The following is a 26,472-nucleotide window of genomic DNA, read 5'->3' on the forward strand; positions in this document are numbered from 1 at the left end:
GTCGTTTCTGCCTGCGGCTGAGAGGTAGACACTGTCTCCTATCCCACAGCCCCATCTCTAGCCATGGCTCTGCCTGTGCGTAAATAAAGGGTGAATCACAGTTACAGTGATTTGTCCTCACTGTGAACGTTCCAGGAGCCGGGCTCTGGCGTGGGTGCATATAACATCTCCTATCTTGTCTTTTTCTAAGAAACTTTCATTCATTTGCTTGCTCAAGAAATATTTGCTGATCATTTCCTAGGTGTCATAAATGGTCCTTGCTCTTCAGAGGAATTAATCTAGCAGGGGCAGGTCAATTAGGATGCTTTTGGCTGCAGGAAGGAGGACCCTGTGCATCTTGGCCTGAAACAGTGAAGTCATTTATTGTCTTATGGAGTAAATTCGAAAGTGAAGCAGGCTTTCGGGCACAATTCCATTGCCCCGTGAGTCTCTCCTCTGCCCTCCTGAGTTCAGGACTCCTTTCTCAGGCTGGTGGCAAGATGGCTGTCAGTTGAGGCCTTATATCCTGACACCACTGTGAAGAGAGGTAGAAATAAGACTGTCTTTTGATGTCTCTAAGAGCAAGGAAGCCATCCTTAGGAGCCTGGCTGCCTGTACAGGTGCCACTTACGGATCTCAGTGGCCAGACGTGCTCAGGCTCCCCACCCTTTAATCAGTCACTGATCAAAGATCCACCTTGTGCTGCTGTGGCTGGGACCTACCCCCCAGAAGCTTGTGGTCTTGTGGAGAAGGGATGGACAGGTAAGCAGGGTGATACTCTGGGTTCTGTTAAGAGGGAAGATGAGCAGAAAGTGGCATGACATTCTGTCAAAGAGGAAACTGGCGTTCAGAAGTGAAACAAGTAATTAATCATCCAGGCAGAGGGAATTGCAGACGTGAAGACCTTGACTCAGAAATGATGTGTCTCTTGTTGTGTTGAAAGAAAACAAAGCTGAGCAGGGCTGGAGCCAGTGCAGGGGGCAGATCATGTCCCTCTGACTCTGGGACCTTCTGAGAGCAGGATGACTCACAGCGGGTTAGAGCAGGGCAGTGTCATGCTTTAGTTCAGTTGATGAGAGATTCCTGGGCTGCTGTGTGGAGGGCCTGGAGGTGACCGGCAGGAGTAAGAACACAGAAGTGAGTGATGTGGAAAATGGTCTGACCTGAGGAGTGAAGTGGGGAGAGTTCAGACATAATGTAAGAGTGAGTTTTGACCATTCTTGGTGATGAATTGGATTGAGGGGGGTGAGGGAAGAGGTGATGTTGAGATTGACTCAGGTTTCCCTCTGAGCAGTTAGGTAACTGGCATTGCCATTACTGAAGAATGATCAGATTGAGGGTAAAAACAATTCACTTTAAATAAGGTGAATTTGAGGTGCCTGTGAAATATTTGGAGAAGAGTAGTGATAGTAGTAGAGGTTTAGATGCCACTCAGTCTTTATTTGTGTAAAATACTTGAGTTTTCCCAGGAACTCAGTGAAGTAGATACTGTTTCTGTCCCCACTTTACGAATGTGATAACTGAGACCCAGAGAAGTTAAGTAACTTGGCCAGAGTCACACAGCTAGTAAGTGCAGTGTTGGTTAGAAGAACCTTCTAGGCTGCAACGGTAAATGTAGAAATATCTAGCTTATCCATGCTAATGAAAGCCATAAGAGTAAATGACACTGTCTAGGGAGAGCTGAACCCTGGGATTTAAATCAAAGTCTGAGACAGAAAAGGACAATAGAGGAGAGGGAGAAGGGAAGGGAGGAAGAAAGTCTCCGTATAGTTTGGCTTTTTAAAATGAATGTTAGTGTTAAAATAAAAAACATGAAAGAATTTGACTCCTTTACAAACTAAGAAAGAAACTGGTTATAAACAGTTCTGAAACTCCACCAGAGAGTGTGGAATACGGACATGGATGTTAGCCCTTGCTGTTCCGCCGCTTAAACTATAGTTTATAAAAACTTAAGTTGCTTCTGAAGCATTAGGATAAGATTCAGCTGCATAGAACTTGTAAACTCAGAACAGTAGTAGTTTAAACAAGATAGGGGCTTATTTCTCTCCCGCAGAAAAGTGCAGAGGCAGCCAGTTCAAAGCTCTCTGTATGATGGCTCCACAGAGTTCCTAAGGACCAAGGTGCGACCTAACTTACTGCTCCTTCTTTACTATGACGTGGCCTCTGTCCTCATAGTGGCTGCCAAGTTCCAGCCACCACCTCTCTGCTTTAGAAAACTGGATGAACAGAAAAGTGGACTGAAGAAATGGCACATCCCTTCCCTGTAAGCAGACATCTCAGAAGTTGCTCACAACACTTCAGCTTATATATAAGCTCAAGTCAAAGCTTGGTAACATGGCCACACCTCTCCTCAGAGAAGCCCAGGAAGCGGTCTTCAGCTTGGCAAAACACCAGGAAGCTTTCACTAAAGAGGAAGGGAAGGATGGATATTGGCGGGCAACCAGCCGTCTCTGCCATTGTCAATTTGCTCTTTTATAAAGTAGGGATTAAAATATTTGCTTTACTTTTCTTGTTGATTTGTTGTAGGGATCAGATGATACAATAATGGGCAAGTGCTTGATAAATGAGAAAACGTTATTCAAAAAGTTGCTGTGAGAATGACCATTAACTCCTGCACACAGTAGACATTTGTATTTTGGATGAGAAAATCCTGAAGCCCGTTAAGATTTTTCACTAATTTGTTAGGTTCAAAGCAGGACACGTGAATTGGGGGCGAGAGAACATTTTTCTACAAATCTTGTGTTCCAATGGCAAAGCTTCCTTTTTCTTTCAGAATCAATTTCAGAATATCCAAGATTGATATTTGATTAGCTCTGCGGTAAAATGTCTTGTCAGTATTGCCTACTGTGTGCTGAATCTAGGCACTGTCCAAGGAATGCTGTCTAGTGGATAAACTGGGAGAATTATCTGTAGGGACAGAAGTTATATCATTAACCCACCTGGTCTTCACCATTCTGACTTAGCGGTAGTATAACAAGGATTCCAGCCAGGATCCCTCATGGTGACTGCATTTAAGGGAATGGCTCTATCATTCAGAAACTAGTTGCCATCATCATTAAGAAACTGACTGCAAAGTTAGCAGGGTGTTTTAGGTACTGAAGCTACATATGGTGCCTGGAGATTCAGGCATGGATAAAAGCAAATGAAATTCTTCTCCCTGTTAAACTCTAGGGTAGGCGGGAATTATCTGTGAATAATAGATATGCTTTTAAAATTCTGAGTTTGGCTCCAGAAACAGATGTTGCTTTTGCATTAAACAGTGACCTTTAAGATTATTAAAGGTCACACAGAGCAAGGAATTTCTATTATCTTTCATTGTGTATGTGCTTTATATGCCTATATCAATTTCAAATTCATCTAAAATTGGAATAGTGTTTGCTTTTGTGTAGTCCTTTGCATTTTAGGATTTTAGAGAGTAGGAGCTTCATCTTCTCTTCCCTTAACTCCCCTATCCCATAAACTTGAGTTGTGAAATAGATGTGTAACAAAGGTTTGCTGAAAGTGCCTGAAAGTACAGATTTAAGGAGAGAGGCCTGAACTCAGTCTGTACCTCAGGGCACCTTTTGTCCTTTCCCTTGACCTGATGCCTTATCGTTTAATGCCTGGAAACTTCGGAAAGGGGAAAATACCATATTGCAAGTAAAGTGCATAACCATATGTGTGATTAAGTTAAGTTTTGGAAACAAAGTGTTAAAGGTTTATTGCAGACCTTCTCCGAGTCTTAAAAAGGCTAAATTGTGATGGGATTCTTCGAGAAGAGAAAATCGTATGTTAATCATAAATTGTAGGGAAACAAAATTAGGAAATTTGATACCCTACCTACATAATGGGCAGGTTATGAAGCTCTAATGCGATAGCAGACGTCAAAGCACTTGGAAAGAATAAAGCACTCTTTAAAGAATTCCCGGTGATTTGAGGATTTGGGGGCTGGCTGATGGCGCTGGAACAACTTCATTTTCTACACTGGGGATCCTCCTTTTTAGCCAGCCACCTGAAGGCTGTGGATTTAACTGGGGCGATGGGAGTGGAATTCTAGATTCTGTGGGAATGCTCTGGTATGTTTCTCTGTGATCGTCAGAACTCTGGCGTCAGAATTACCTGGGATGCTTATTATGCATTCATATCCTGGTTCAGCAGATGTAAGATGGAAATTAGTGATCAAAAATTTTTACAGATAACTTCATTTGATTCTTGTATCAGCCTTGCGGCGGGGCGGGGTGGGGTGCAGTCTTGGCATAGTTCAGAGCCTCCAAAACTTTAAAAATTCATGTAATTCCTTAAAGGACATCCTAGGGTGAAGAGGTAAGGAACTGTACCCCTAGAGGACCCCTTATTGGCCAGGTGGTCTGCCTAGTACCAGAGGAGACTTCATTTATAGATAACTTTCATTGAGCCCCTCTTCTTTGCCCCAAAGAAGTACTTTTAAGTACATACCTGTTAATCCTTACAAGACAGTGGTGAAAGAGAAAACTCATGGGACTTTCCTGAGGTCACAGTTAACTTGTTAGAACCCTTTGGGTTGCAGGTGAAAGCAAACCCAACCCACCCTGGCTTAAGTAACAAAGAGAATTTATTGGTTCACGTCAGGAAAATGTCCAGGGTTAAAATGGTTTCAGGCATGGCTGGATCCAGGGGCCCAAATGATGTAATGAGGTCCCAGTCCCACCTGAGCGATCCTTCCCTCAGCTCTTTTATCTTCTAGTGGCTCAGTTCTCAGGCAGGCTGTCTCCTCAAGGTGGTAGAAAGACTACCAGCCGCTCTACTCTATAGGACAAGCGTTGGCAAACTATGGTCCCAAAGACTGGCTGCCTGTTTTGGTAAATAAAAAATTTTTGGAACACAGCCACGCCCATTTGTGTACATTTGTCTACAACTACTTTCATGTTGCAACAGCAGAAGTGAGCATTTGCAGCAGAAGTGTATGGCCCGTAAGGCCCAAAGTAGTTACGATTTGGCTTTACAGAAAGAGTTTGCTGACCCCTGCAGGAGAAACTAGGTTTCATTGAGGTTTGATTTGAATCTGTGAGACACTGTTTATTTACATCAAGAGTATCAGACCCTAGGGTCTGCGGTTTTAAGATGAACAAAGAACCTACATTATTTAAAGATTGTTGCTTTGGATTAACACAAGACTTGGGAGTTCATTTCCAATTTACATAAAGACATTCCATTCCCAGCACAAGTGTATTCTGTAAATTAAAAGAACAGTAGAATGTTTTGTAAGTTTTTGTAGTCATTACATGCTTTAGTAGTTGAAGGTTAGATTCCTAGGAGATGAAACAGGAATTTTGTTTTGTATATTACAGGAAGAATTTTGATAACATCTAATATCTCAGTAAATATAACCACACAGACCTGTATAAATTTGCATTTAAATAAGACTTTTCCCTCCCTGTCTAGTCTGTTGGCAGTGTTCTTTATCCATTGACTACCTGTGGTCATGGAATAGGAATAGCCTCTCAGCACAGTACTTAGAAAACAGAAAGTACTTGATGGAATAGTTTCCTTTCAAAGTATATGAATTACCATTGTACCCTAGAAATTTTTTTTAATGTTAACCAAATTTGAGTACAAGTTTTTAAGTTTATGGCCCCTGCTTTGACCAGGCTTAGAGCCTATCTAGTTGCAATCTTAGCTGAAGGAGCACATTTATCAATAGCCCCTGCAAAATCTATAATTGAATCTTATTGCCTAGTGAGGCCCAATTGCTCATCCCTGAATGAATTACCAGGGGTAGGAAGGTGGGTGAAGAATGCAGTGTTCTGATTGGCCAGCGCTGAATCACGTGCCCGCCTCTGGAGTCAGGAGTGAGATCATCCTTTCCTGAACTGTCAGAACTGGAAGTGGAGGAGAGGTGGTTCTCCAGAGGAGAACCAGGAAGCCCAGGCCAGCTCTGCCAAAAAGAACTCTTGTCCGTCAACAGCTATTAGGTGGTAGGTTCTGGATCTGAACCCACAGCCCCCTGGCTTCAGAGCTAACATTCTTTCCCACACACAACATATAGCATTTTCTAAGTATAGCAGGTCTGAGTCTAATCCAGGCCAAACAGGCACCTCCTGAGCTCCTAATTGTAGCCTGTGTTTGCACTGAACCCTTTAGTATGTCCCAGCCCTTATAGGCTTACATGTGTTCTCTAAATCAGGCAACGTTCTTTGGGCATTAGAACTTCCATTGCCCCCATGGCCGCCTCCTCTAATGCCCAGTCCTCCTGCCCGCTCCACCCCCATCTCCATCCCATTCCTCATCTCCGGGGACTAGGATAAATAATGCATCACTCTTGTTTTTTAAACAGACATTGTAGTTAACACAGATCCATCCTAGATTAGACAGAAACTCTTCAGAGAGATCTGGCCTCTATAGGAGAGGGTGCTGTGACTTCTTTTGGAGTGAAAAAGGGAAAGCACTGCCCTCCTAGGCCTGATGATTCATATCAGTTCTCCATTTCCCTGCAATAAGGTATCGATAAAACTGAAAGTGCACTTAAAAAAGGCGGAAAGCCATAGTTGTTGAGAACTTTCTCAATGGCTAGGGACCTGAGTGACATCATTTTGCAGCTGTAAGAAAAGGTAATGCTGCCTGAGGCAGAAAGGTGACAGTTTTAGGCCCTGGACAGCTCAGTGTAGTTACTGACAGCTAACCTCCACCCACCCCCTCCCCCTGTCTTTGGCTCCCTTTCCTAGGATGGTGAGATTTGGCAAGAACATAACCCCTTCCCATGAGATTGGAAGGAAAAATGAATGTTATCATATCCTGCTACATTAGCATTCAGTTTGGGGGTTCTCTTTGGCTTGAGAAACAAGTATCCAACCTCTGAAATCTCAAGTCCTCCAAAAATCCTAAGAGCACTTAGCACGTAGAGAGATCTGAGTGGGGACCCCAGACCTCCTGGCCTGTCTGCCTCTTCTGTTGACAAGACCTCATACAGCACAGATACCTTGGCTTCCTTTTTTCGAAAGTTCTCAGGGGGACACTGAATGACTAACACTTCCTAGGTCAGCAGGACACCAAAGTTGGTGCTTTCGTTGGATAAGCCTTTGGAAAACTAACCCACCAGGAGAAATACAGTGGTAAGGGTGTCAGCTGAAGTGCCCCTTGCCCACCCTTCCTCCTTGCCTGCTCTGAGAGCCCCCCAGCTTACCCTGAGGGGTGGCATCAGAGCACAAACAGACACAGCTACTTGGATTCCTGGGGATTAAAATCATGCACCCATCAGGTGTTTTGTTGCCTGCTTTTCTTTGGAAAAAAGAGAAAGAAAAATCACCCCCCAACCATTTCCCTCCATATGGATAAAGCAAATTCCAGTCTTGTCATGAAAGGGAGCCCAGACAGTCTAGTCTCTTAGAATATTTTCTTGGATGGAGGCTCTGGAAAGACCCCAGAGATCATCTGATTCAGGCTCCCCCAACCCCTCAGCTCTCTGAATGAGCTCAGCTGCCCAGCTTCCTGCCTTTGGGCTCAGCATTTTCTATCCTGGCAGCTGACACTTGAGTTGATTCATGGCTAAGTGAGCATTTTCTCCAGACAGCTGTCGCCTCTCTCAGCAGCAGGAGGGAGCCACCTTTGAGAGCAGAGGGCTTGGGCAAAGCAGCCTTTTCTTGATCTGCTTCAAAAGAAGGCTGTTTCGTATGTAGATTTGACAAAAAAACTAAAAATAGACTTACCATATGATCCAGCAATCCCACTCCTGGGCATATATCCAGAGGGAACTCTAATGTGAAAAGATACATGCACCCCAATGTTCATAGCAGCACAATATAAAATAGCCAAGACATGGAAGCAATCTAAATGTCCATCGACAGATGACTGGATAAAGCAGTTGTGGTATATTCATACAATGGAATACTACTCAGCCATAAAAAAGACTAAAATAATGTCATTTGCAACAACATGGATGGATCTGGAGAATGTCATTCTAAGTGAAGTAAGCCAGAAAGAGAAAGAAAAATACTGTATGGTATCACTCATATGTAGTATCTAAAAAAAGTGAAAAGGTACTAATGACCTCATCTACAAAACAGAAACAGACTCACAGACATAGTAAACAATCTTATGGTCACTGGCAGTGGAAAGGGATAAATTAGGAGTTTGAGATTTGCAAATATCTACTGTATATAAAAATAGATAAACAAATTTCTTCTGTATAGCGCAGGAAACCATATTCAGTATCTTGTAGTGACCTTAAGTGAAAAAGAATGAAAACAAATATATATGTATGTGTATGACTGAAACATGCTGTACACCAGAAACTGACACATTGTAACTGACTATACTTCAATCTAAAAAAAAAAAAAAAAAAGGCTTTTTCCATAAACACACCTTCTCTATCCCGTTCTCTCTCATGTCCCTGCGATTGGTCAGACGGAGGCCACTTTATTCCAAGACTATTTTGTTTTCTTGTTTATCTCCTTCTTCAAACTGTATTTGCAGTTGGCCTCTTTCCTCACTCTGACCTTCCGATTTCATTATCTGGTGGCAAAACAAACAGGTTTTGATCAGGTTAGCTCTATCATCAAATGGGTTGTGGGGTTGGGGGGTGGGGGAAGACTTGTAGATGATTAAACTATGAATCAGTTAAACTTAAAATAATCCAGTCTGCTCAAAAAAATCTGTATGTGAGGGCTAAACATCTTGAATTTAATAATACACTTCTTAAGGGCTCCGTTAACTGTGGAGTTATAATTAGGCCTTTATAACACTTTGTCAGCTCATTGCCACTCTCAATTTTTCAAAGGCATTCCTAATTTCTTATAATTATTTTAACATGGTAATTTCAGAATCATTTTTATTCAGTCCTGGAAGATGTGATTATGAAACAGCCTTTTGGTCCTAGTGGTGCATTTTTTTTAAGTCAAATAGTGACACTGATTTTCATACCTCTAGAGATGGTGTGAATTAGCTGAATCAAATGCTCTCATTCATTTACTTATTTAACAAATCATTGTGGAGTGCCAACTATGAGTGCTAATAGAGTTGTTCAATTCTGAATAACTTGTATCGTGATTTTTTTTTTTTTTGGCTCCAGTATATACTCTTTCCCTTTAATCCTTAGAAGATGTTTTAAGTCAGGTGAACTCATAGAAGCCTCAACCTGGATACTTTAAGTCTAAGACACAAAAGGTGTCTTAGACTATTTGGAGATTCAAAAGAAAAAGATGGAAACTCTTCCAACCAAATGCAGATACTCAAATAGACAAGAACTTTTGCATATAATTTCAGTGGTTTGCGTGCCCCCCACCCTGCCCCACCACAGAGCCCACTGGGATCCAGGCAGTGTTTCATTTTGGCTGCAGCGTGTGTTGAGAGAGCTACTGTTAGATTGGGGCAGGAAACTCAGATGGAGGTTCCTGAAGATCAAGGCAAGAGATTAGAACTTTCTACTGTAAGTTGTAGGGGGCCACTGAAAGTTTCTGAGAAAAGTAGGCTTCTGGAAGAGTATCAACAATTTAAAATACAGATCTGAAGGCAGGAGCCTTGATTTGGGAACGTAGGCTTGGAGACTTGAAAAATCTGGACAGGTAACAATGAGATTATCAACTAAGGTAAGAAAATTTAAAACGGCGATGGGTGTAAAAGAGAAGGCGAACTTGTGGGAATCAGTTGGCTAGACTGTCTTGGCTTTATTTCCATCCTGGACTCAAAAGCTCCTTCCTTGATTTGGGTTCCCACGACTGTCACTGTGTGGCTCTTCCCAACTACGGAGTGTTCTTGAGGGAGCACCAACTCAAGCAGCTGACACCATTTAAAGAGAATGATTTCCAAATTCAGTGTTGCTCCAGAGGCTGTTTACTTACTCCGTTTGGCTTCCTTTTGCTTCCCCAGTGTAGCTGGTTTCTTAAACCACTCTCCCTAGCCAAGTCTCCTCTATCTTTATCTTCCTTTTAGCCTCCAGTAATTCATTTCACCCGCTGCCGCCAGATTAATCTTCTCGAGGCCCACATGTGGTCCTGCCATTTGTGATCGGAGACCTCAGTTCAGACTTCGATAACTCAGAGTAAAGTCTTCCGACGACTAACTTCTATAAGTGCTTTTGACGCCTCCTCTTCTCTTCCCTAAGAAGCCGACTTCACAGATTTCTCAACCTCTTTCCTACATCTTCAGTCTCTTTCTCTCCACTGGCTCTTGCAGCGCAGCCTACGGACGTGATCCAGTCACCCAATCAGTCACTGGGTCCTACTGACTTGACTTCTCAGACGTGTCTCAAATTTATCTCCTTCCTCTCAGTCTTGCCCAGGAGACTACCAACCAGTGCATCACCATCGCACATGGTTGAGATTCCCTGTATATCTGTTGAATATTGAATCTCCTGAGTTAAAACCATATTGGACGATAGCGGGTAGACTATCAGGCTGCAAGGCTGAGCTTCCGAGAACAGCCTGTGTTGCAAATTTAGGAGACTTTCCTGAAGGACAGTGTTAGAGGCTCAACAGAGTGGTTCTGGATTGGCCACAGCTTTAAATGTAAGTGGACTTTCTGGAAAGTCCCTCCTACCCTCCTTGATTTTGCCAAGGAGGTTATTTTCTCTGATTATTCCTGTCTTAAAAATTCAAGTCAGGGTCTGTTTACCTCATAGACATGCATGCTCATGTACACTGGAAAAGAGTTTGTTGTATTCCAAGTGATGGGTGAGGTCAGAGTGGTTGTGGCCCTTAAGAAAGGGTCCACTGGGCATTATGAGTATGAAGGTCTTCATGTCCTCAAATCTCAAGTTAATTGGGGTTAATCTAGATGGTACCTAGTATCACTCTTGATTCTCAATTTCCGAGAATTTTAAAAAATTGTTAGAGCACAGCACCAGGAACTAAAAGACTTAGAGGAGTTAAGGCAGTTGTAGAATCTAACGAAGCATGAGTGATTCTAAAATGGGTCGGTCCGTGGATTTTAAGGTGGAGCCACTCACTCGACAGGTTCCTGTGCTTCTGCAGGTCTGAGTAAAGCATGGTACTAGGAAAGAGTCCTGGGTGGTGGAGACATTGGCCTTGGAATAGACCATTGATAAATGTTTTCTCCCTCCTCTTTTCTCAGCAGATGGTGTTATAGTGATTGCATCCACCAAGTCTAAGTTGAGGAATTGCTGGACCAGTAGTTAGACTGACTCTTCCGCTGCCCTGTCCCTGCCTTGTGTGGGGGTTTCTGATATGTCAGGAGGCCTCTGTTCCTCCTCCTCCACCTCCTTGTCTTCCTTCCCAAGCTTAGGTTAAGGTTGGGCAAATTTGGTTGGGGTGTTCCAAATCCCTAGGGTTTGGCTGACTGTCACCAGCCTTTGGAACACATTGGTATGACTTCCATTCCAAAAGGCAGAAAGAGAGACGGAAGTTCAGTCATGTGGTTTCTGTTATCTGTAACCATGGAAAACATTGGCCATCTGTGAGGCTCCCATTTTAACACTTTTCTTTCTCTATTTCCATCTCTTTCTCGGGAAAACAAGCTGAGGAAGTGGAGAGGCTGGCGGCGATGCGTTCTGACTCCCTCGTCCCAGGTACCCACACCCCACCCATCCGGAGGAGAAGTAAGTTTGCCAACCTAGGAAGGATTTTCAAGCCTTGGAAATGGAGGAAGAAGAAAAGCGAAAAGTTCAAACACACGTCTGCAGGTGAGATGATTTTTTTCCTTTATTTCTCATTGGGCGTTTGTTGACATCAACTCTCTGTGTTCATTAGTAGAATTTAATTACTGTAGACTATCTGAACCCAAGGGAAAAATCAAGCCTTGGCATTGCTCTTGTGTTAAATAATTCTTCAATGTGATTGAGAATGGCTTTTAGATCCCATGTGTTCTCTCTTGTCTCAGGATTTTTGTTGTTGTTTTTCCGTTTAAAAAACCACCACTTTTATTGGCTCTATGAATATCTGGGCTTAGAGCCCCACCTTTCCCATAAGTGAATGCGTTCATTCTGGCATTGACAATCCATTTCTTACCCTTCACCCTTATTTTCACTGCTCCGGTAAAAATCTGCACCGAGCAGAAAGTAAGTTATATATGGTCGTTGGCAGATAGGAATAGGTTATTTCATGGAGGAAAAATCTTGAATAAATAATTTCTGGACATGGCAGGAGAATGGAAAGGAAGCAGCGTTGTAATAATGAAGATACGCAGACAGTGTGTGGCTGAGTGGGCCGCGGAGGGATTGGGGGAAGCCAGCGTGGCTGAGGTGGGTAGAGCACAGCCCCGGGGTCAGACGGCCTGGATTCAGGTCCCAGCTCTGGCGCGTGGTGGTTGCAGGACCGTGCTCAGTTGAGCTCTGTACCCCAGCTTCCCTGTCTGTAAGACAGGTCAGAATAGCACCCGACACGACTGAGTACCGTGGGGCGTTCTTGCGGCACGTTATGTAGGTATTTTTTTCAATAAGGGTATTGCAGAGGGAGATGTACAGGGAAAGAAGCCCAAAGAGTTCTGATTTCACCCTGTCGGGTTTGAGATAAGATGATGAAAGAGTGATGTAGATTGTTCTTTCTGTTTTGTGTACCGGTTTTGGCGTTTATGTGCCCAGGTCATTCCATTGCCTCTTCCTGTGCGTCCTCAAAAACTCAGCTTGCTCTCTCTCCTTGTCTGAATCGTCACCTCCGCTATTTCTTGGTCCTCTTCCCCTTTGACTCACCCCCAGACTAACCGTGAAATAGGAAATGATATGCTTCTCTTCCCTGAACAACTAGTCCACAGATCTGAGAATTTTCATGCTAGTTGCTTTGGGGAATGAAAGAGAGAACCAAACATAGGAAAGTTGTGAAATGTCTTGAAATTTTAAACAGTTCTCACGGTAGACATCTCTACTTCGTGCTTTCTGACTGTTTCTCAGATTGAAGCCCCAATGCCCTGTTGCTATAATTTGTTCTTTCCTGAGTTAGAGTGAACTTCCGAATTCCATGAATCTCTAAAATGTCACCCCTCTGGATGCATCTCTTCACCTGACTGCATTCTCCCCCTGTCATCAATACTGTACAGTGTTAAGGTGTCATCAAACGTGTAGGTCATTCACATATTTCAAAACACTCCTGAGAGATTTACATGCAAGCAAAACTCTGAATGGGTGACTCCTCTGTATCCCCTAGAGTGAAACAGAAAAGGGCACTTAGATCATTGCCTTGGAGAGGAGAAATCTAAATGAAGTCTCTTCTTAGGCAAAGAACAGGAAAGAAGGAGGGAATGTTCTGTAAGCACTGGGAAAAATCGTAACAAAGGTTCCACAAGTTCCTTTACATTGGTCTTCCTGACTTTACAGTGAAAATGGTTCATAATAGTACAAACATGTATTTAAAGAATTGCCATTTATCAGCATGAACGCCTGATTGGTGGTGTGGTAGGTGCCTTTCCTCCTGGCATTCAAGAGCTTTGCTTAGTCCATGTAGCAAGACCACAGGGCAGAGCTCTGATGCTTCTCACGTGAAAAGCCGCCCAGACCATTATGCTGACTTCTTTAAGATGTCAGAAAACTTGTCCTCTGATGGATGCAAATACGATGGCTTCAAACTTCTGATGAACCATTAAAAGCCTACAATTTAAAACTCTTCAGGGAGAAAGAATTCAAACATGAGACAGGCAAAGCAGCAACTTTAATCATTCTTATTATTCCCTATTCTTACAAAATTCTTGTGGTCTCGATTCCCAGACTGGTTAATTTGGCAGCTGAGTGTGATACTTGTATGTGGTTTTTAAATTTCTTATTGTGATACAGTTGATTTACAATATTGTGTGTTAGTTTCAGGTGTATAGCAAAGTGATTTGGGTACACATATATATGTTCTTTTTTCAAATATTTTCCATTATAGTTTATTACAAGATACTGAATATAGTTTCCTGAGCTATACAGGAAATCCTTGTTTCTCTGTTTTGTATATGGTAGCGGGCATCTGTTAATCCCATACTCCCAATTTATCCCTCCCCCCCTCTTCCCTTTTGGTAACCAAAAGTTTGTTTTCTATGTCTGTGACTCTGTTTCTGTTTTGTAAATAAGTTTACTTGTACTTTTTTTTTTTCAAGATCCCACATATCGGTGATACCGTGTAATATTTGTGTTTGTCTGACTGACTTCACTTAGTATGATAATCTTTAGGTTCATCCAAGTTGCTGCAGATGGCATTGTTTCATTCATTTTTATGGCTGAGTAACTTTCCAGTGTGTGTGTGTGTGTGTGTGTGTGTGTGTGTGTGTGTGTATACACCTGTATGTGATTTTATTTTAAAGAGACGTTCAGCTCCTGATGAGAGAAAATAGAGGATAGACAATAGGATGTCTGTCTTGATATGTGGATGGTTGTAGTTTTGTTTTTGTTTTTAAGTCAGTGGTTTACACTGTAGTATCCTTTGTTCTTAACTGGACTCAGAAATACTATTCCTTATTTCTAGAAGGGAGAGACTTTCTGTGCTAGTTCTTAGCCCCAAAGAGAAAAATAATTGACAATTTAAGGATGTTTGACATGATAAATTGTATATATGTTCAAGTAATACTTTGAAGTGCAGACTTCCCTGTGTATGAATAAGAGTCAAATGCTAAATATACAAGAGGATTGACCAAGTGTGGGAATGTGAATTGGTTGGTCAGTTTTAGCTGGTGTGCATATATTCGTCTTGTATGCGTGTGTATGTAATATCTTTCCATATGTACAGTGATTGCCACAATTTTAAATAAAAAGAATAAGTCTAGATATTAAATTTACAATATGTATTTGTATTTAAAGTTGTATGCTTTCTTGAATACACCAAAGGGCATTAACACGATGCGTAGTTGGCCTATTATTATTTCCGCAATGAATTACATTTATAATTTGCCATAGTTATCTATACTGTAGTTTTACTGTAACTCAAGTTACAGGATGTGTATCTGCGTATACAGCATTTTCAAAGGTACACCCAGAAATCTTGCTTTGTAAGTTGTATTAGCAGTAAGAAAGTTACATTAGAAAATTATGATCACAACGTTTTCCTCAATTTTGGCATCAACAATTACATGAAGTTTTCAAAGACAGATCTCCATGTCCCATGCTGCTCAGACATCTTCCTATCCTAAGCTGAAGTCCAGCATCCTTAAAAGCCCTTCAGCACTGGCCCCTGGGTGGTGGTGAAAGTGTTATAAGACAAAGAGTTTCTCTCAGAATCATCCATGCATCACATGACAGTAGGAGTGAAACAGTAATGGATAGAACATGAAATAATGGGTCCTCAGGGAGATGATCCTGACAGGCCTTTCAGCCTGTCCTTAGGGGCCCTGCCCAGGGCCTGTGAAGCAATTAGCCTGTCACGTCCCGCTTCTCCTGTGGGAATCAGCAACAGGTGTCCACGAAACTTCCCCACACCTGCCGCAGGAACAAAGACAGATGACAACATCCCCTCTGAAATAGAACCGACAGTGCCTCCCCCAAAATAGTCAACTGCGGACATTCGTATCCAACTTCCTTGAAAATGAGGACTGTATTTATAGAAAAGCAGAACTGGCAGGAATCAACTGTGAAGATACCATTGTGGACTTTTGTTTCCTCTTGACAGGAAATCACAAACTGCAAGAGTTGGCCCTAAAATTCCACAGTGTGCCAAAATTCCCTTTGTGTTTCTGAGCTTTCCTGCATCCCTAGAGCCTTGAGCAAAAAAAAAAAACAAAAACAAAACTTTTCTTGAGTGCCTACCGCATGCTGAAACTAGAGCTGGCCCTGGGAATGTGACTGTGAGAAAACCAGACCTTGCTGGTGAGCTCATGGCATGCATGGTGTTGTTGGAGATGCAGACGATCAGATCACAAGAGTAAAGGTTAAGATCACAACTGTGATAAGGACAGTGAAGGGAAGGTACCTGGAAGAGTGAGGGGGTGTTTGACTCAGTCTGAGGGATCAAGGAAACTTCCCTGAAGAAGAGAAGTTTGAACTGGGAACTGAAGGAGGGGCAGGAATTTAGAAAATTATACTCTAGGTAGCAGAAACAGCATGTGCAAAGGCCCTGTGGTGGAAGAAGCAGGGGTGAGCAACCTAGGAAAGCAAGAAGACCAGTGGCCAGAGAATGGAGAGCGAGGAATATGGGGTGGGCTGAGACTGGAGAGGTAACCAGAGACTGGACCCTTGCTGGGCCTGTATCCCATAGAACAAATTAGACAAGAGTGTGAATGGCTGCAGGAAAGCCAGTTAGGAGGCCATTGTGCAGACAGTAGTAGCTTGGACTAATACTTGGAGATAGAAATGGGTGGATTTGGGAGATGTTGTAAGAAACAAGTGACAGAACTTAGCAACAGGTCAGATAAAGAAGGAAAAGAGAAACGTCAGGTTTGATGCTCTTTGTTAGTTTAGGGTGTATGCTGGTGGCCTTACCTGAAATGAGTCCTTTGAAAGAGTGACAGGTTTGGAGGAGCAGGGCTGAGTAGGGAAGTGCAGGAGATATGATTCTAATTTTAGGTCCCTATTTGTGTTGACTTTGTGGTACCAAAGTTGGTAATCAAATACATGGAAGGCAAAGGAGAGGGCTTAGCTAGATTTATTAATTTTGGGATTATTAGCATTCCTATGTTGATTAGAGTAATGAGCATGTATGAGATTGGCAAGGGAACAAGTGGAGAATGGAAATAAAAGTGGGTCAAAGACTGTCTTACAGACAAAGGAATGGTATCATCACTGATGAGTGGATGGAGCAGCATGAACCTGTGCAAGAGAGAGAAGGGCAGTGGCTAGAGAGATTGGAGGGGAACCAGAAGAATGTGGTGAAAGGAGCCGGGAGAGGGAGAGTATCTCAAGGGAGGGTCTGATCGGCTGTGTTCATTGCTGTGAAGAAGTCAGGGGAAAGGCACAGAAAAGCGCCCACTGACTTTAGTGATTCTGATCAGCTAGAGGTCATCGATGAACTTAGCTAGAGGTGACTGGGTGGATTCTCTGAAGGGAGATGCCAGGTTAGTGTGGAGTGAGAAATTAATAGGAAAAGGGAAATAAGCTTTCAAAATGTCTGGCTGTGACGTGGGATCAAGAGTAGGACGAGGATGGACAGTGGAGGACCTGTGCTGTGTCTACAGGGGCTTCTTACAAGTGTGCGTTTTGATTGGGACGGGCTGTATGTGTGCCTTGTGATGTGTTGTTATCATTGTCATTTTATGATGCAAGAGACATAAGCATGAGAAGCCGATGTGGAAGATCCAGTGGAAAGAGTTGAAAAATACGAGACAGAAGGGTATGAATGCTGAGAAGTTGGGAGTAGTTGAGATGTGACGTACAGATGGGAGAGTGAGCATCAGAAAAGGGTTGAAAACCTCCTCTGACATGAGGCACTTGGAGGGGCTGGTTTCCTAGGTAGGTGGGAAGTTGGGAGTAACCCTCATTTCTTCTAGGTAGTAAGGTTGGCTCATAACAGGGAGCAGAGGAAGGGGACATGCAGAGTTAAGCCCACTTCAGATTGATGATTACGAGTGTCCATGACACTGGTGACTTGATTTAGTGGCTTTGGCCAAGTGCAGTTATCGGTAAAGCGTATAGTTGTGTCCGACAGGGCTGGAGCTCCGCCACGTGTGTAAAAGGGAAAGAAGGAAGGGGGAAGATGATTTCAGTTTCCTGTGGCTGCTGTAACAGATCATCACAAACTTAGCAGTTGAGAACAACAAAAATTTATTCCCTCATAGTTCTGGAGGCTAGAAGTCCAAAATCAAGGTTGGCAGGGCCCGTTCTTCCCAGACGCTTTGAGGGAGAATCTGCCCCGTGTCTCTCTCCTCGCTCCTGGTGGCTGCCGGGCAGTCTTTAGTGTCCCCTGGCTTGCAGCTGCCTGACTTGAATCTCTGCCTCTGTCTTCATGCGGCCCTTCCCCCAGGTCTCTCTGTGTCTCAAAGCTCCTTCCTCTTACAGAGGCACCAGATATTAGATTGAGTCCGCTCTCTATCCAGGATAATCTCATCCAGAGAGCCTTAACTTAGTTATTTGTGCAAAGACCTTATTTCCAAATAAGATCATATTAAGGAGGGTTAAGACTTGGATCTACCTTTTAGGGGGATACAATTCAGCCCACTATACTATTGGACTTTAAATTCGATAAGAAAGGAGAGGTCCAGTGGGTTGAGAGGAGTTAGAAAAATCAATAGACTTAAGTTCCAAAGAGGTCAAAGAATTTAAAGCAGTCAGTGGGAGCAGCTGCCAGAAGCGAGCCAGGACAGGAGCTTGTGGGGTCAGAGCTGCATTGTTGAATTTGTGATTTTGAACGTGGTGCAGTTACGGAGATAAAGCACAGACTAAAACCATGGAAGTAGTTGACTGAGGTGGAGGAATTAAGTCTGGAAGTTACTGAAAATGCGGTAAATGATCCCATCAATTAATAGACAAACACTTACACATCTTATTTGCAAAATTTTGTGCTGATTTTAATTTTCCATATTCAATCAAGAAACAAAAGCATTCCTTTTTGATTACAGCATTCAACTTATTGCTGAATTGATATTTTCTTGCAGAGATTCTGTTTTCTTTTTCCAATTGAGATATTTCAGTCCATAATATTTTCAGGTCAGTAAAGTACCGCCATTTAATTGATTCATAGAAAATTGAAAATTGCTTTTTAAGTATTCCCTCCAGCTCTTAGCAAACCCAGTGAACGTGGGTAAAGTTGTGCTGCAGTAGCAGCAACTTTCAAGCAGGAGTAATGGATCACCTGCTTCTCTGCCACACAGTTGGGAACCTGAGCACTATGGCCTCAGTTTTGCTCACAAAACTGCCTCACCCAACTGCCAGCGGTAATGAGGGGCCAGGCCTGAAATACATCGGGAGCTCCCTTCGTACTTATGATGGGATCCAGGAGCGGGCTGTGTGACTGGCCGGTGTTTTCTGTGCAACACAACGTTGGCGTAACTGTGGGTAAGAGATTGTTAGGAACTCACCTGAGCATGGAGTTCCAGCCCTCTCATTAGGCCCCTCTGCTGTGGGTTCCACTCATCTCAAACCACCCCAACCCAAGAACAAGAGCAACCCTGAACCCTGGCCTGTTAGCTGACTGCTTCAGCTAGTTTCTGGCTGCTCCTTTCCCTCAGCGCCAGACTCTGCTTCCTATATTTTATCCACAGATTCACCCAGAGTTACTGATGCTGTTAGCAACCACTAGTTTCAAGGAATCCCTTCCTGGGAAGCCCCTGTCCCTAGAATTGTTCCTCTTCAAATAAAACTCCTTGGGCAGTGAAGAAGGTCAGCACTGGATTCTGCCTTTGGACCTGATGTGATGGGCTTCCTGGCTCTTCAGGATGAGTCTGTCCCTGAGTCTAGGATGGTTGGGCCCCATCTTAACCCTGCTTTGCTAAATCCTCTCCGTTAGGGATTCCCAGCTTGCTGTGGGATTGGGGGAGTACGTTTGCAATTCCTGGAAGGAAGTCCTAAACCCTAAGGTTTATATCGAGGATTAGCTTGACATCCTTTTCTAGTGTAGGACTGAAGATTCCTTTGATGAATGGAACCTTATGCATAAGACTGGCTGTGTCCACTGGGATTCTCACTGGCACCCCTCTTGAGCTGGATGTTTCTATTCTTTCCATTTAGACAAAGAGATGAAACTGAGAGGTTGTAAACATTGATGTTCAGGAATAGACACATGTGTGCTTGGAAGAGAGTTGGTTTAGGCTTTTGTACCCTAACTTTAATGTTCTCTGGGAGCTCCCCTTTTTCAAGCTCACAAAGTGATGTTATCTACCTGGCCAGAAGTTGGGGTTTCAGACTTCTGTAAACCGTAGGGAGTTCAGAAATGATACTAGCTTGGCATGTTGCACTTGTATCCGCGCCAAACACTGCCACTGTCCCTAAAAAAGGCAACAGTGAGGACAGACATGGCCCCTGCCTCTCAAAGGTTACGGCCTTGAGGGAAAAAACAGGTAATTAAGCCAGTGGTTACAACAAAGTATAAGTGGAATGATAGGAGATACACAGGGGCTCAAAGAACTCAGAGGAGACAAACCCAGCTGAGTTTCAGGTTACCAGGAACGGCTTCCTAGAGAAATGGATGTTTAGCCAAGGAGTTAGGCAGTGAATGCAAGGGAGTCCTCTCTCCCAGTGGAAAGAACTGAGTGTAAGAGCTTGGAGAGGAGGAGGGACTGGCACTCTTCAGCTTGGAAAGAGGTGGCAGTTTGAAGAGGATTGTTGTGGGGGAGCACGGAGTAGGGAGAGATGCGGATGAAGAGGTGGGCAAGGGTCTGCTCAGAAAGGTTCTTACGAGAATCTTGTGGCGTCTGGACTTTCTCCTCATGCATCATCCTAATGCAGCTCTCAGAGGACTTGCCTGTTTGAAAGATCACTTTCTATAGTAAGGGGAAAGTTTGGAGTGGTACCAAATGCTGTTTTGAAGTTAATATAACTACTTCCATATATTGATGTCTGTAATGAGAGAAGATTTACTTGTGAGAGGATTCAGAAGACACCTCTTTGCTGTCCCATCAAACGGAATATTAAGTGCCCCTATTGATTCTGGTAGCAAGGAAACTGGCTAGCAGGTGGTTGATTATACTGTTGGGACACGATGAAGAGAACCTAGACTAAATGAGTGGCATTAGGAACTGAAGACTATAAGCAGTTGCAAGAGATATTTAGGAAGCAGAATGAGCAAGACTTGATTACAGATTGGATGTGGAGGATGAGGGAAGAATAAAGAAGCACACTCTGGTCTCTTGCTGAACAGTGACATGCAGTGGGATGAGTGGAGGTCCCACTCACTACATCAGGGATGTGGGGGAAATGAGCATTTATTTGGCGGCCTGCTGGCTTTTGTGTGCTTCTGAGAAAACCGAGATTGAGAGAGACTGAATATAGAGGATGGGGATCGGAAGAGATTTCTGGCTCGAAATGCAGATCTGCAGGTCACAGGACCTGGATATTTGCAGAAGCCATGGGGTGAAAACTCTGAAAGGAGAATGTGACACAGGAAGCAAAGACAGGGCCGTGGCAGCCCCCTGAGGGCCCCCTGGCCTGTAACTTAGGGGCACAGGCAGTGGAGTCTCCAGAAGAGGGCAGGCAAGGCCCCCTGGAGAGTTCGGGGAACACCAGCGGGGCCATTGGTGTCCCCTAACAAGAGTAGGAGAGAGTTCAGGGAAGGAGGAGGATCTACTCTGCCAGGTCCTGACGAGACGGTCAGGACTGAGAAGTGTCTGGTATGTTCAGTGACAGCTCACCACTGGGTGTCCTTGGGGAGAGCAGGTTCAGGGAAGCTGTGTGGCTGGGATTGTAGAAACCATATGGTTAAGGTGTGAATGAGAGGCAAGGAAGCAGACGTCTTTTGGGGAGACTGGCTGGGAGAGAGGAGGAGAAAAATATAGTAATCGCCAAAAGGGGATATGAGCTTGATGGAGATGTTTTTTGTTTAAGATTGGTTGGATTGTGTCAAGATGCAAAATTTGCCTTAACACGGCTTTGACATTCCAAAGGAAATAGAAACATCAGCACAGTGACTGTGAAGCCAAATAAATATATTTCCACACATTTTCCAGTAATGACAATTCTCATGAGTAGGGGAAACAAGCATGCAAATAAGGTGCTAGCTAGAATCTGATTTTAATAAGAAATCATTAAGTTGTGTAGCTTTCAGCACCTAGCTGGATCACAGTTTTCTTTGTACAATTGAAACATTCAACTTAAAAAAGAAAATCTGAGCATGCACTATGGAGAGCAGTATGGAGATCACTTAGAAACTAAAAATACAGTTACCATCCGATCTAGCAGTCTCATTCCTGGGCATATATCTGGAAAAGATGAAAACTCTAATTTCAGAAGATACATGCACCCCAATGTTCATAGCGACACTATTTACAATAAATAGCCAAGGCATGGAAGCAACCTAAGTGTCCATCAACGGATGAGTGGATACATGCATAAAGATGTAGGGTGTATGTATACACACACACACACATACACACACAGTGGAATACTACTCAGCCATAAAAAAGACTGAAATAATGCCATTTGCAGGACATGGATGGACCTAGAGATTATTATAGTAAGTGAAGTCAGTCAGAGGAAGACAAATATCATGTATCACTTATATATGGAATCCAAAGAAATGATACAAATGGACTTATTTACAAAACAGACTCACAGACCTAGAAAACAAGCTAACAGTTAACAAAGGGGAAAGGAGGGGAGGGATAAATTAGGAGTTTGGGATTAATAGATACATACTACTGTATATAAAATAAACAACAGGGACTTACTGTATAGCACAGGGAACTATATTCAGTATCTTACAATAACCTATTCTGGAAAAGAATCTGAAAAAGTATATAATATAAAACTGAATCACTTTGCTGTACACTTGAAACTAACACAACATTGTAAATCAACTATACTTCAATTTAAAAAAATACCAAAAAAAAACCCCCAAACCCACCCCAAAAACAAAAAAAGAGGCTGAGCGTGGACAGGCACAGAATCTTTTTGCCTGCATATCCATCCTGACCCACAAAGGGAACACCTAGGAGCTAGGCGGCAAAGTAGACTTAATGGCTCTGTTTTTAAAGAACATCTCTAGTAGGTACAGGGTAAAGGTTGTGGAAATCAGCACCCCCCTGGAGCGGGGGTTGTAAACATGTCAGTGTTTCCTCTCAGAGTGAATTTTATCCATCTCTCTTTGCTTACATGTCAAGACTATAAAGTCCTTCATGACAGTAGTCCTGCCTTTGCCCCTTAGTCCCCCCTCATTAAATAGACCGCCTGATGCAGTGGGTACCCACAAGCGGTGGCCGGGGAACTATATTGTCATAGATCTAAAAAGGAAAAGGTGAGGACAGTGATTGACTCATATGACAGAAAGTCTCAGCCTTGGAAGAACTTGGCATCATTCCTGATTGCTTTTCAGATCCCCAGAGTTGTACACAAGTCTAATTACAAGACTGTGTGTGTATTGGATCTCTGGTTATTTGGGCTGCACTGTTGTTTGGGTTATCTGTTGCCATGTAACAGAACACCCCAAAACCTAGTGGCTTAAAACAACAGACTCAGTTGTATTATGTCCTGTGACCTGAGGATTGACTGGACTCAGCTGGGTGGTTCTTCATCTGGTCTCCCTTGGGGATCTCTCTTGTGTTTGCAGACAAATGGGACTGGAGGCTCACCATGACCTGGGGGGAGCCTGGCCTCTCTCCTCCTCCTGTAACCTCAGTGCCATTCCATGTGGGGTCTTCCCATGGTCTCTCCTGCGGGAGAACTCAGGCCCCCAGGAATGCAGAAGTAGAAGCTGCCAGGCCTGTTAAGACTTGAGTCCAGAACTGGCCCAGTATCACATTTGCAGTGCTCTGTTGGTTAAGATGAGTCGCGTGACTAGCCCAGACTAATCATGGAGCGAAACAAACACGGGGGTGAACGCCAGGAGCATGGCTCACTGGGTGCCATTTTTGGAAGCCAGCAACCACCACTGGCAAGGTGTAAGAAAAGTTCAAGTGCTGCATACCCCCTTCTTTCCAGGTAGAATGTGCTTTAACAGTTTTATATCTACGACAGCAGCAGTTGCTGTGAACTCTTGGGTTCCCTCTGAATGTGAAATACGTAAGACCCTTTCCATGCCTTACTACTTTACTCTCACACCAGACCTGCATGGTGTAATTAATCCCATCTGGCAGGCTAAGAAACTGAGGCTTAGAGCAACTAAATACTTTCCAGTTAGAAACGGCAGAGCTGGAATTTGAACTTAGCCTTGGAGTCTTACCACCTGTATTGCATTTCTGACCCACAGATATCATAATTCATAATTCATAATTCATATCAAACTCATAATTCAGATGCTTTAAAACACATCATTCATCCGCACTGAATAGTGATGTTACAGAATACTTCCCTTGTCTGACGTCTCTCTAGAAAGCCAAAATGTCAAGGGAGAGAATCTCATCTATAAAAACTGACACTGGACGTCATACTATCTTTCTTGACTGTCCTTAGAGGCAGGGGTTAAGTTCTTACTCATCTTTGTATCTAGTTCAAGGCCATGTACATGGCAAATGCTTTGTTGAAATGGCTAATAAATAAATTGATACTGGCTGCAGACAAAAACCCTTCAAAACCATTGCATTCATGTGTGCAGCAGGACGCCATGTCTTTTTGCTATTTGGGGCATAGCAACAAGACATGCCTGGGTGGTTACGGAGACGGTGATCACACAGGCTTCTGGGGTGGGTGCTGGGTTTAGGGCGAGACATTTGAAAAACTGATCCTGAAAGGACACAAACCTTACAGCGTTTGTCATAAGGCTTCTGCTTGGCTGCTGGCTTCCAAGGTAACTGGGAGCTCCACGCAGGGAGGTGGTGTGGACCGGCTAATGGTGAGGACGGCCCCTGCAGCCTGACTGCCATGTTTCTCAGGCAGGTTATCTGTACCCTCTGAGCTCAGTTCCCTCGGCTAAAATAGGAATTAAACTGCCACTTCACAGAGCTGTGAGGATTGAAAAAGAAGTTAATCGTGGAGGCTTTTAGAGTAACATCTTACACATAGTAAGTTTTACGGAGGTTTTATCTACCATTACTTCTTTTTCAAGGAAGGCATTAAAAAGCAAACATCCAAGAGTAACAAAAGACTTCTCATTTCTTAGTTTCAGTTTTTGGATGGTGTGTGTATCAGATGACAATTGTGATGAGCTTCTCTTAGATTTAGGAAATGTTTATTTAGGTCCTCAGTGTAAGAGTTTGTTTTTAGACACATCATACAATTCCACAGAGCTAGAGTCTTCCCCGTGTTTTCCTAGGTACCAGCAAGTTAGCTCACCAAAGTATTTCCTCTTCTCTGTGAATTTACAATTAAGTCAGCAAACACAATGTTTCCTGAGGAAGCACTCCATCCTGTTTCTCCTTTGCTACATCGTAGGCAAAAATACTCATGTAAGAGGTGTTCTTGGGGGAGAAGAAATAATGAGGGTGTCGTCTCCTTCTGAAAATCAGATCTCTGTGGCAAGTCAGAACGCTCAAATATAGAGAAAGACATCAGCAGGATGATCATGCACTTTATTTTCCAAACCTGGACATCTTTAACGGGAAAATGAGATGTCATTACTGCCGTGGCCAGGACAATAAGTATGAAATTAGTCTGCCCTGGGCAAGGCGGGGCGTATGGGCACCCATGCAAAACGGCCTGCAGTAAACTGCAGACCCTGAGGCCAGTCCCATTGTGCAAACAGAATAGAAGTGTCGGTTAACTTGCAAGAGTAAAGTAGAAGGGGCCGCTGGGGCTAAGAGCATCAGAATGGCCCTCAACTGTCTGCCATTCCAGTTGAATTCATTAATGATAGTCGAGACCCTAAGCATCTTTACAGAATTAAATTTCTTTGTTCCCATCCCCCAGACTATGTTTCTCTCCGCTTGCACGTCAGCTGAGTGTCTTGATTGGAAATTCTGTCCCATAGCCAGTTTATTCCTCTGATAATTTACTCCGTCTTCCCTCGACACCTCTCCCCGCAGTTTCTGATGATTCCTGTCATCAGCTCCCACGCTGGCAGGCAGGGTGCCTTTCCCCACTTGGAGGCCCCCCAGGAGGGCACCCCCCTCGACCAGGTCTGAAAGCAGGCCCGACTCTCCCTGAGCTCACCACATTCTTCTTTCTTTATTCCTCTTCCTCGCTCTATTCCCTTCTCACTCTTTCCCTCCCCTTTCCTCCCGGGGGTGCTCCTTTGTCCCATCTGAAGCACTGACGTCTCCTGAGTTCATTACATTCCCAGACACTCGCAGGCACCATCCGCATGGTGGTATTGGACTCGGATCTCTGTGGGCAGGTCCAGGCTCTACCCCTCGGCCGGACCTTCCCACTCTCACCCTAAATAAACATGTGGGTACCAAATGCCTCATTTCTGCCCTGACAGCCTTCCAGTCCAGGAGCACCTTGACTCTGTGAAATGCATCATCGTTCACTTTGCCGACACCCTTGAATCAGGCCTCTATTTTATGTACATATCCAGTCTAATTTCAGAGTGCACTCTCCTCTCTCCGCTGTCTCTTTCACACGCAGGCGTGCCTTGTTTCATTATGCTCCGCTTTATTATTGCGCATTGAAGAGATCGCGTTTTTTGCAGATTGAAGATTTGTGGCCACCCAGCCTCAAGCAAGTCTGTCAGCGCTGTTTTTCCGACAGCATTTGCTCACTTCATCCCTCAGTGTCGCATGATGGTAATTTGTGCAATATTTCAAAATTTCATTATTTGTCATGGTGATCAGTGATCTTTGATGTTATTGTTAACAACTCACTGGAGGCTCAGATGATGGTTAGTATTTTTTTTTTTAGCAATAAAGTATTTTTAAATTAAGGTATGTACGTTGTTTTCTAGACATAATGCCATTATGCACTTTATAGACCACAGTATAGTGTGAACATAACTTTTCTATGCACCAGGAAACCAAAAAATTCATGTGGCTTTATTGCGATACTCGCTTTATTGCGATGGTCTAGAAGTGAACCTACAATGTCTTTGAAGTCTGCCTGTAGATGTTTATCTGGATCTTCTGTGTTTCCCCAGAATTCTTTGACCTTTTCCCTTGGGCTTCTAGTGACTGTGAGCATCATAATAACATACTAGCTCTAGCAATAAGAGGTAACAGAGGATAGTCGAGTGC

At 43.5% G+C, this 26,472-nt stretch overlaps 1 protein-coding gene across 5 annotated transcripts in view; it reads left to right on the forward strand.

Annotated features, from left to right (window-relative positions):
- The window catches only part of PHACTR1 (phosphatase and actin regulator 1), a 442,313-nt gene that overhangs the window by 256,480 nt on the left and 159,361 nt on the right, over nucleotides 1–26,472 (forward strand). For all 5 annotated transcript variants that reach the window (XM_031435188.2, XM_064476204.1, XM_031435189.2 and 2 more), the window contains one exon: nucleotides 11,405–11,569. In XM_031435188.2, the coding sequence (XP_031291048.1) occupies nucleotides 11,405–11,569 (165 nt within the window). The remainder of the gene's footprint in view (nucleotides 1–11,404; nucleotides 11,570–26,472) is intronic.

The sequence above is a fragment of the Camelus dromedarius genome, chromosome 19 (assembly GCF_036321535.1).
Source record: "Camelus dromedarius isolate mCamDro1 chromosome 19, mCamDro1.pat, whole genome shotgun sequence".
Lineage (NCBI taxonomy): Eukaryota > Metazoa > Chordata > Mammalia > Artiodactyla > Camelidae > Camelus > Camelus dromedarius.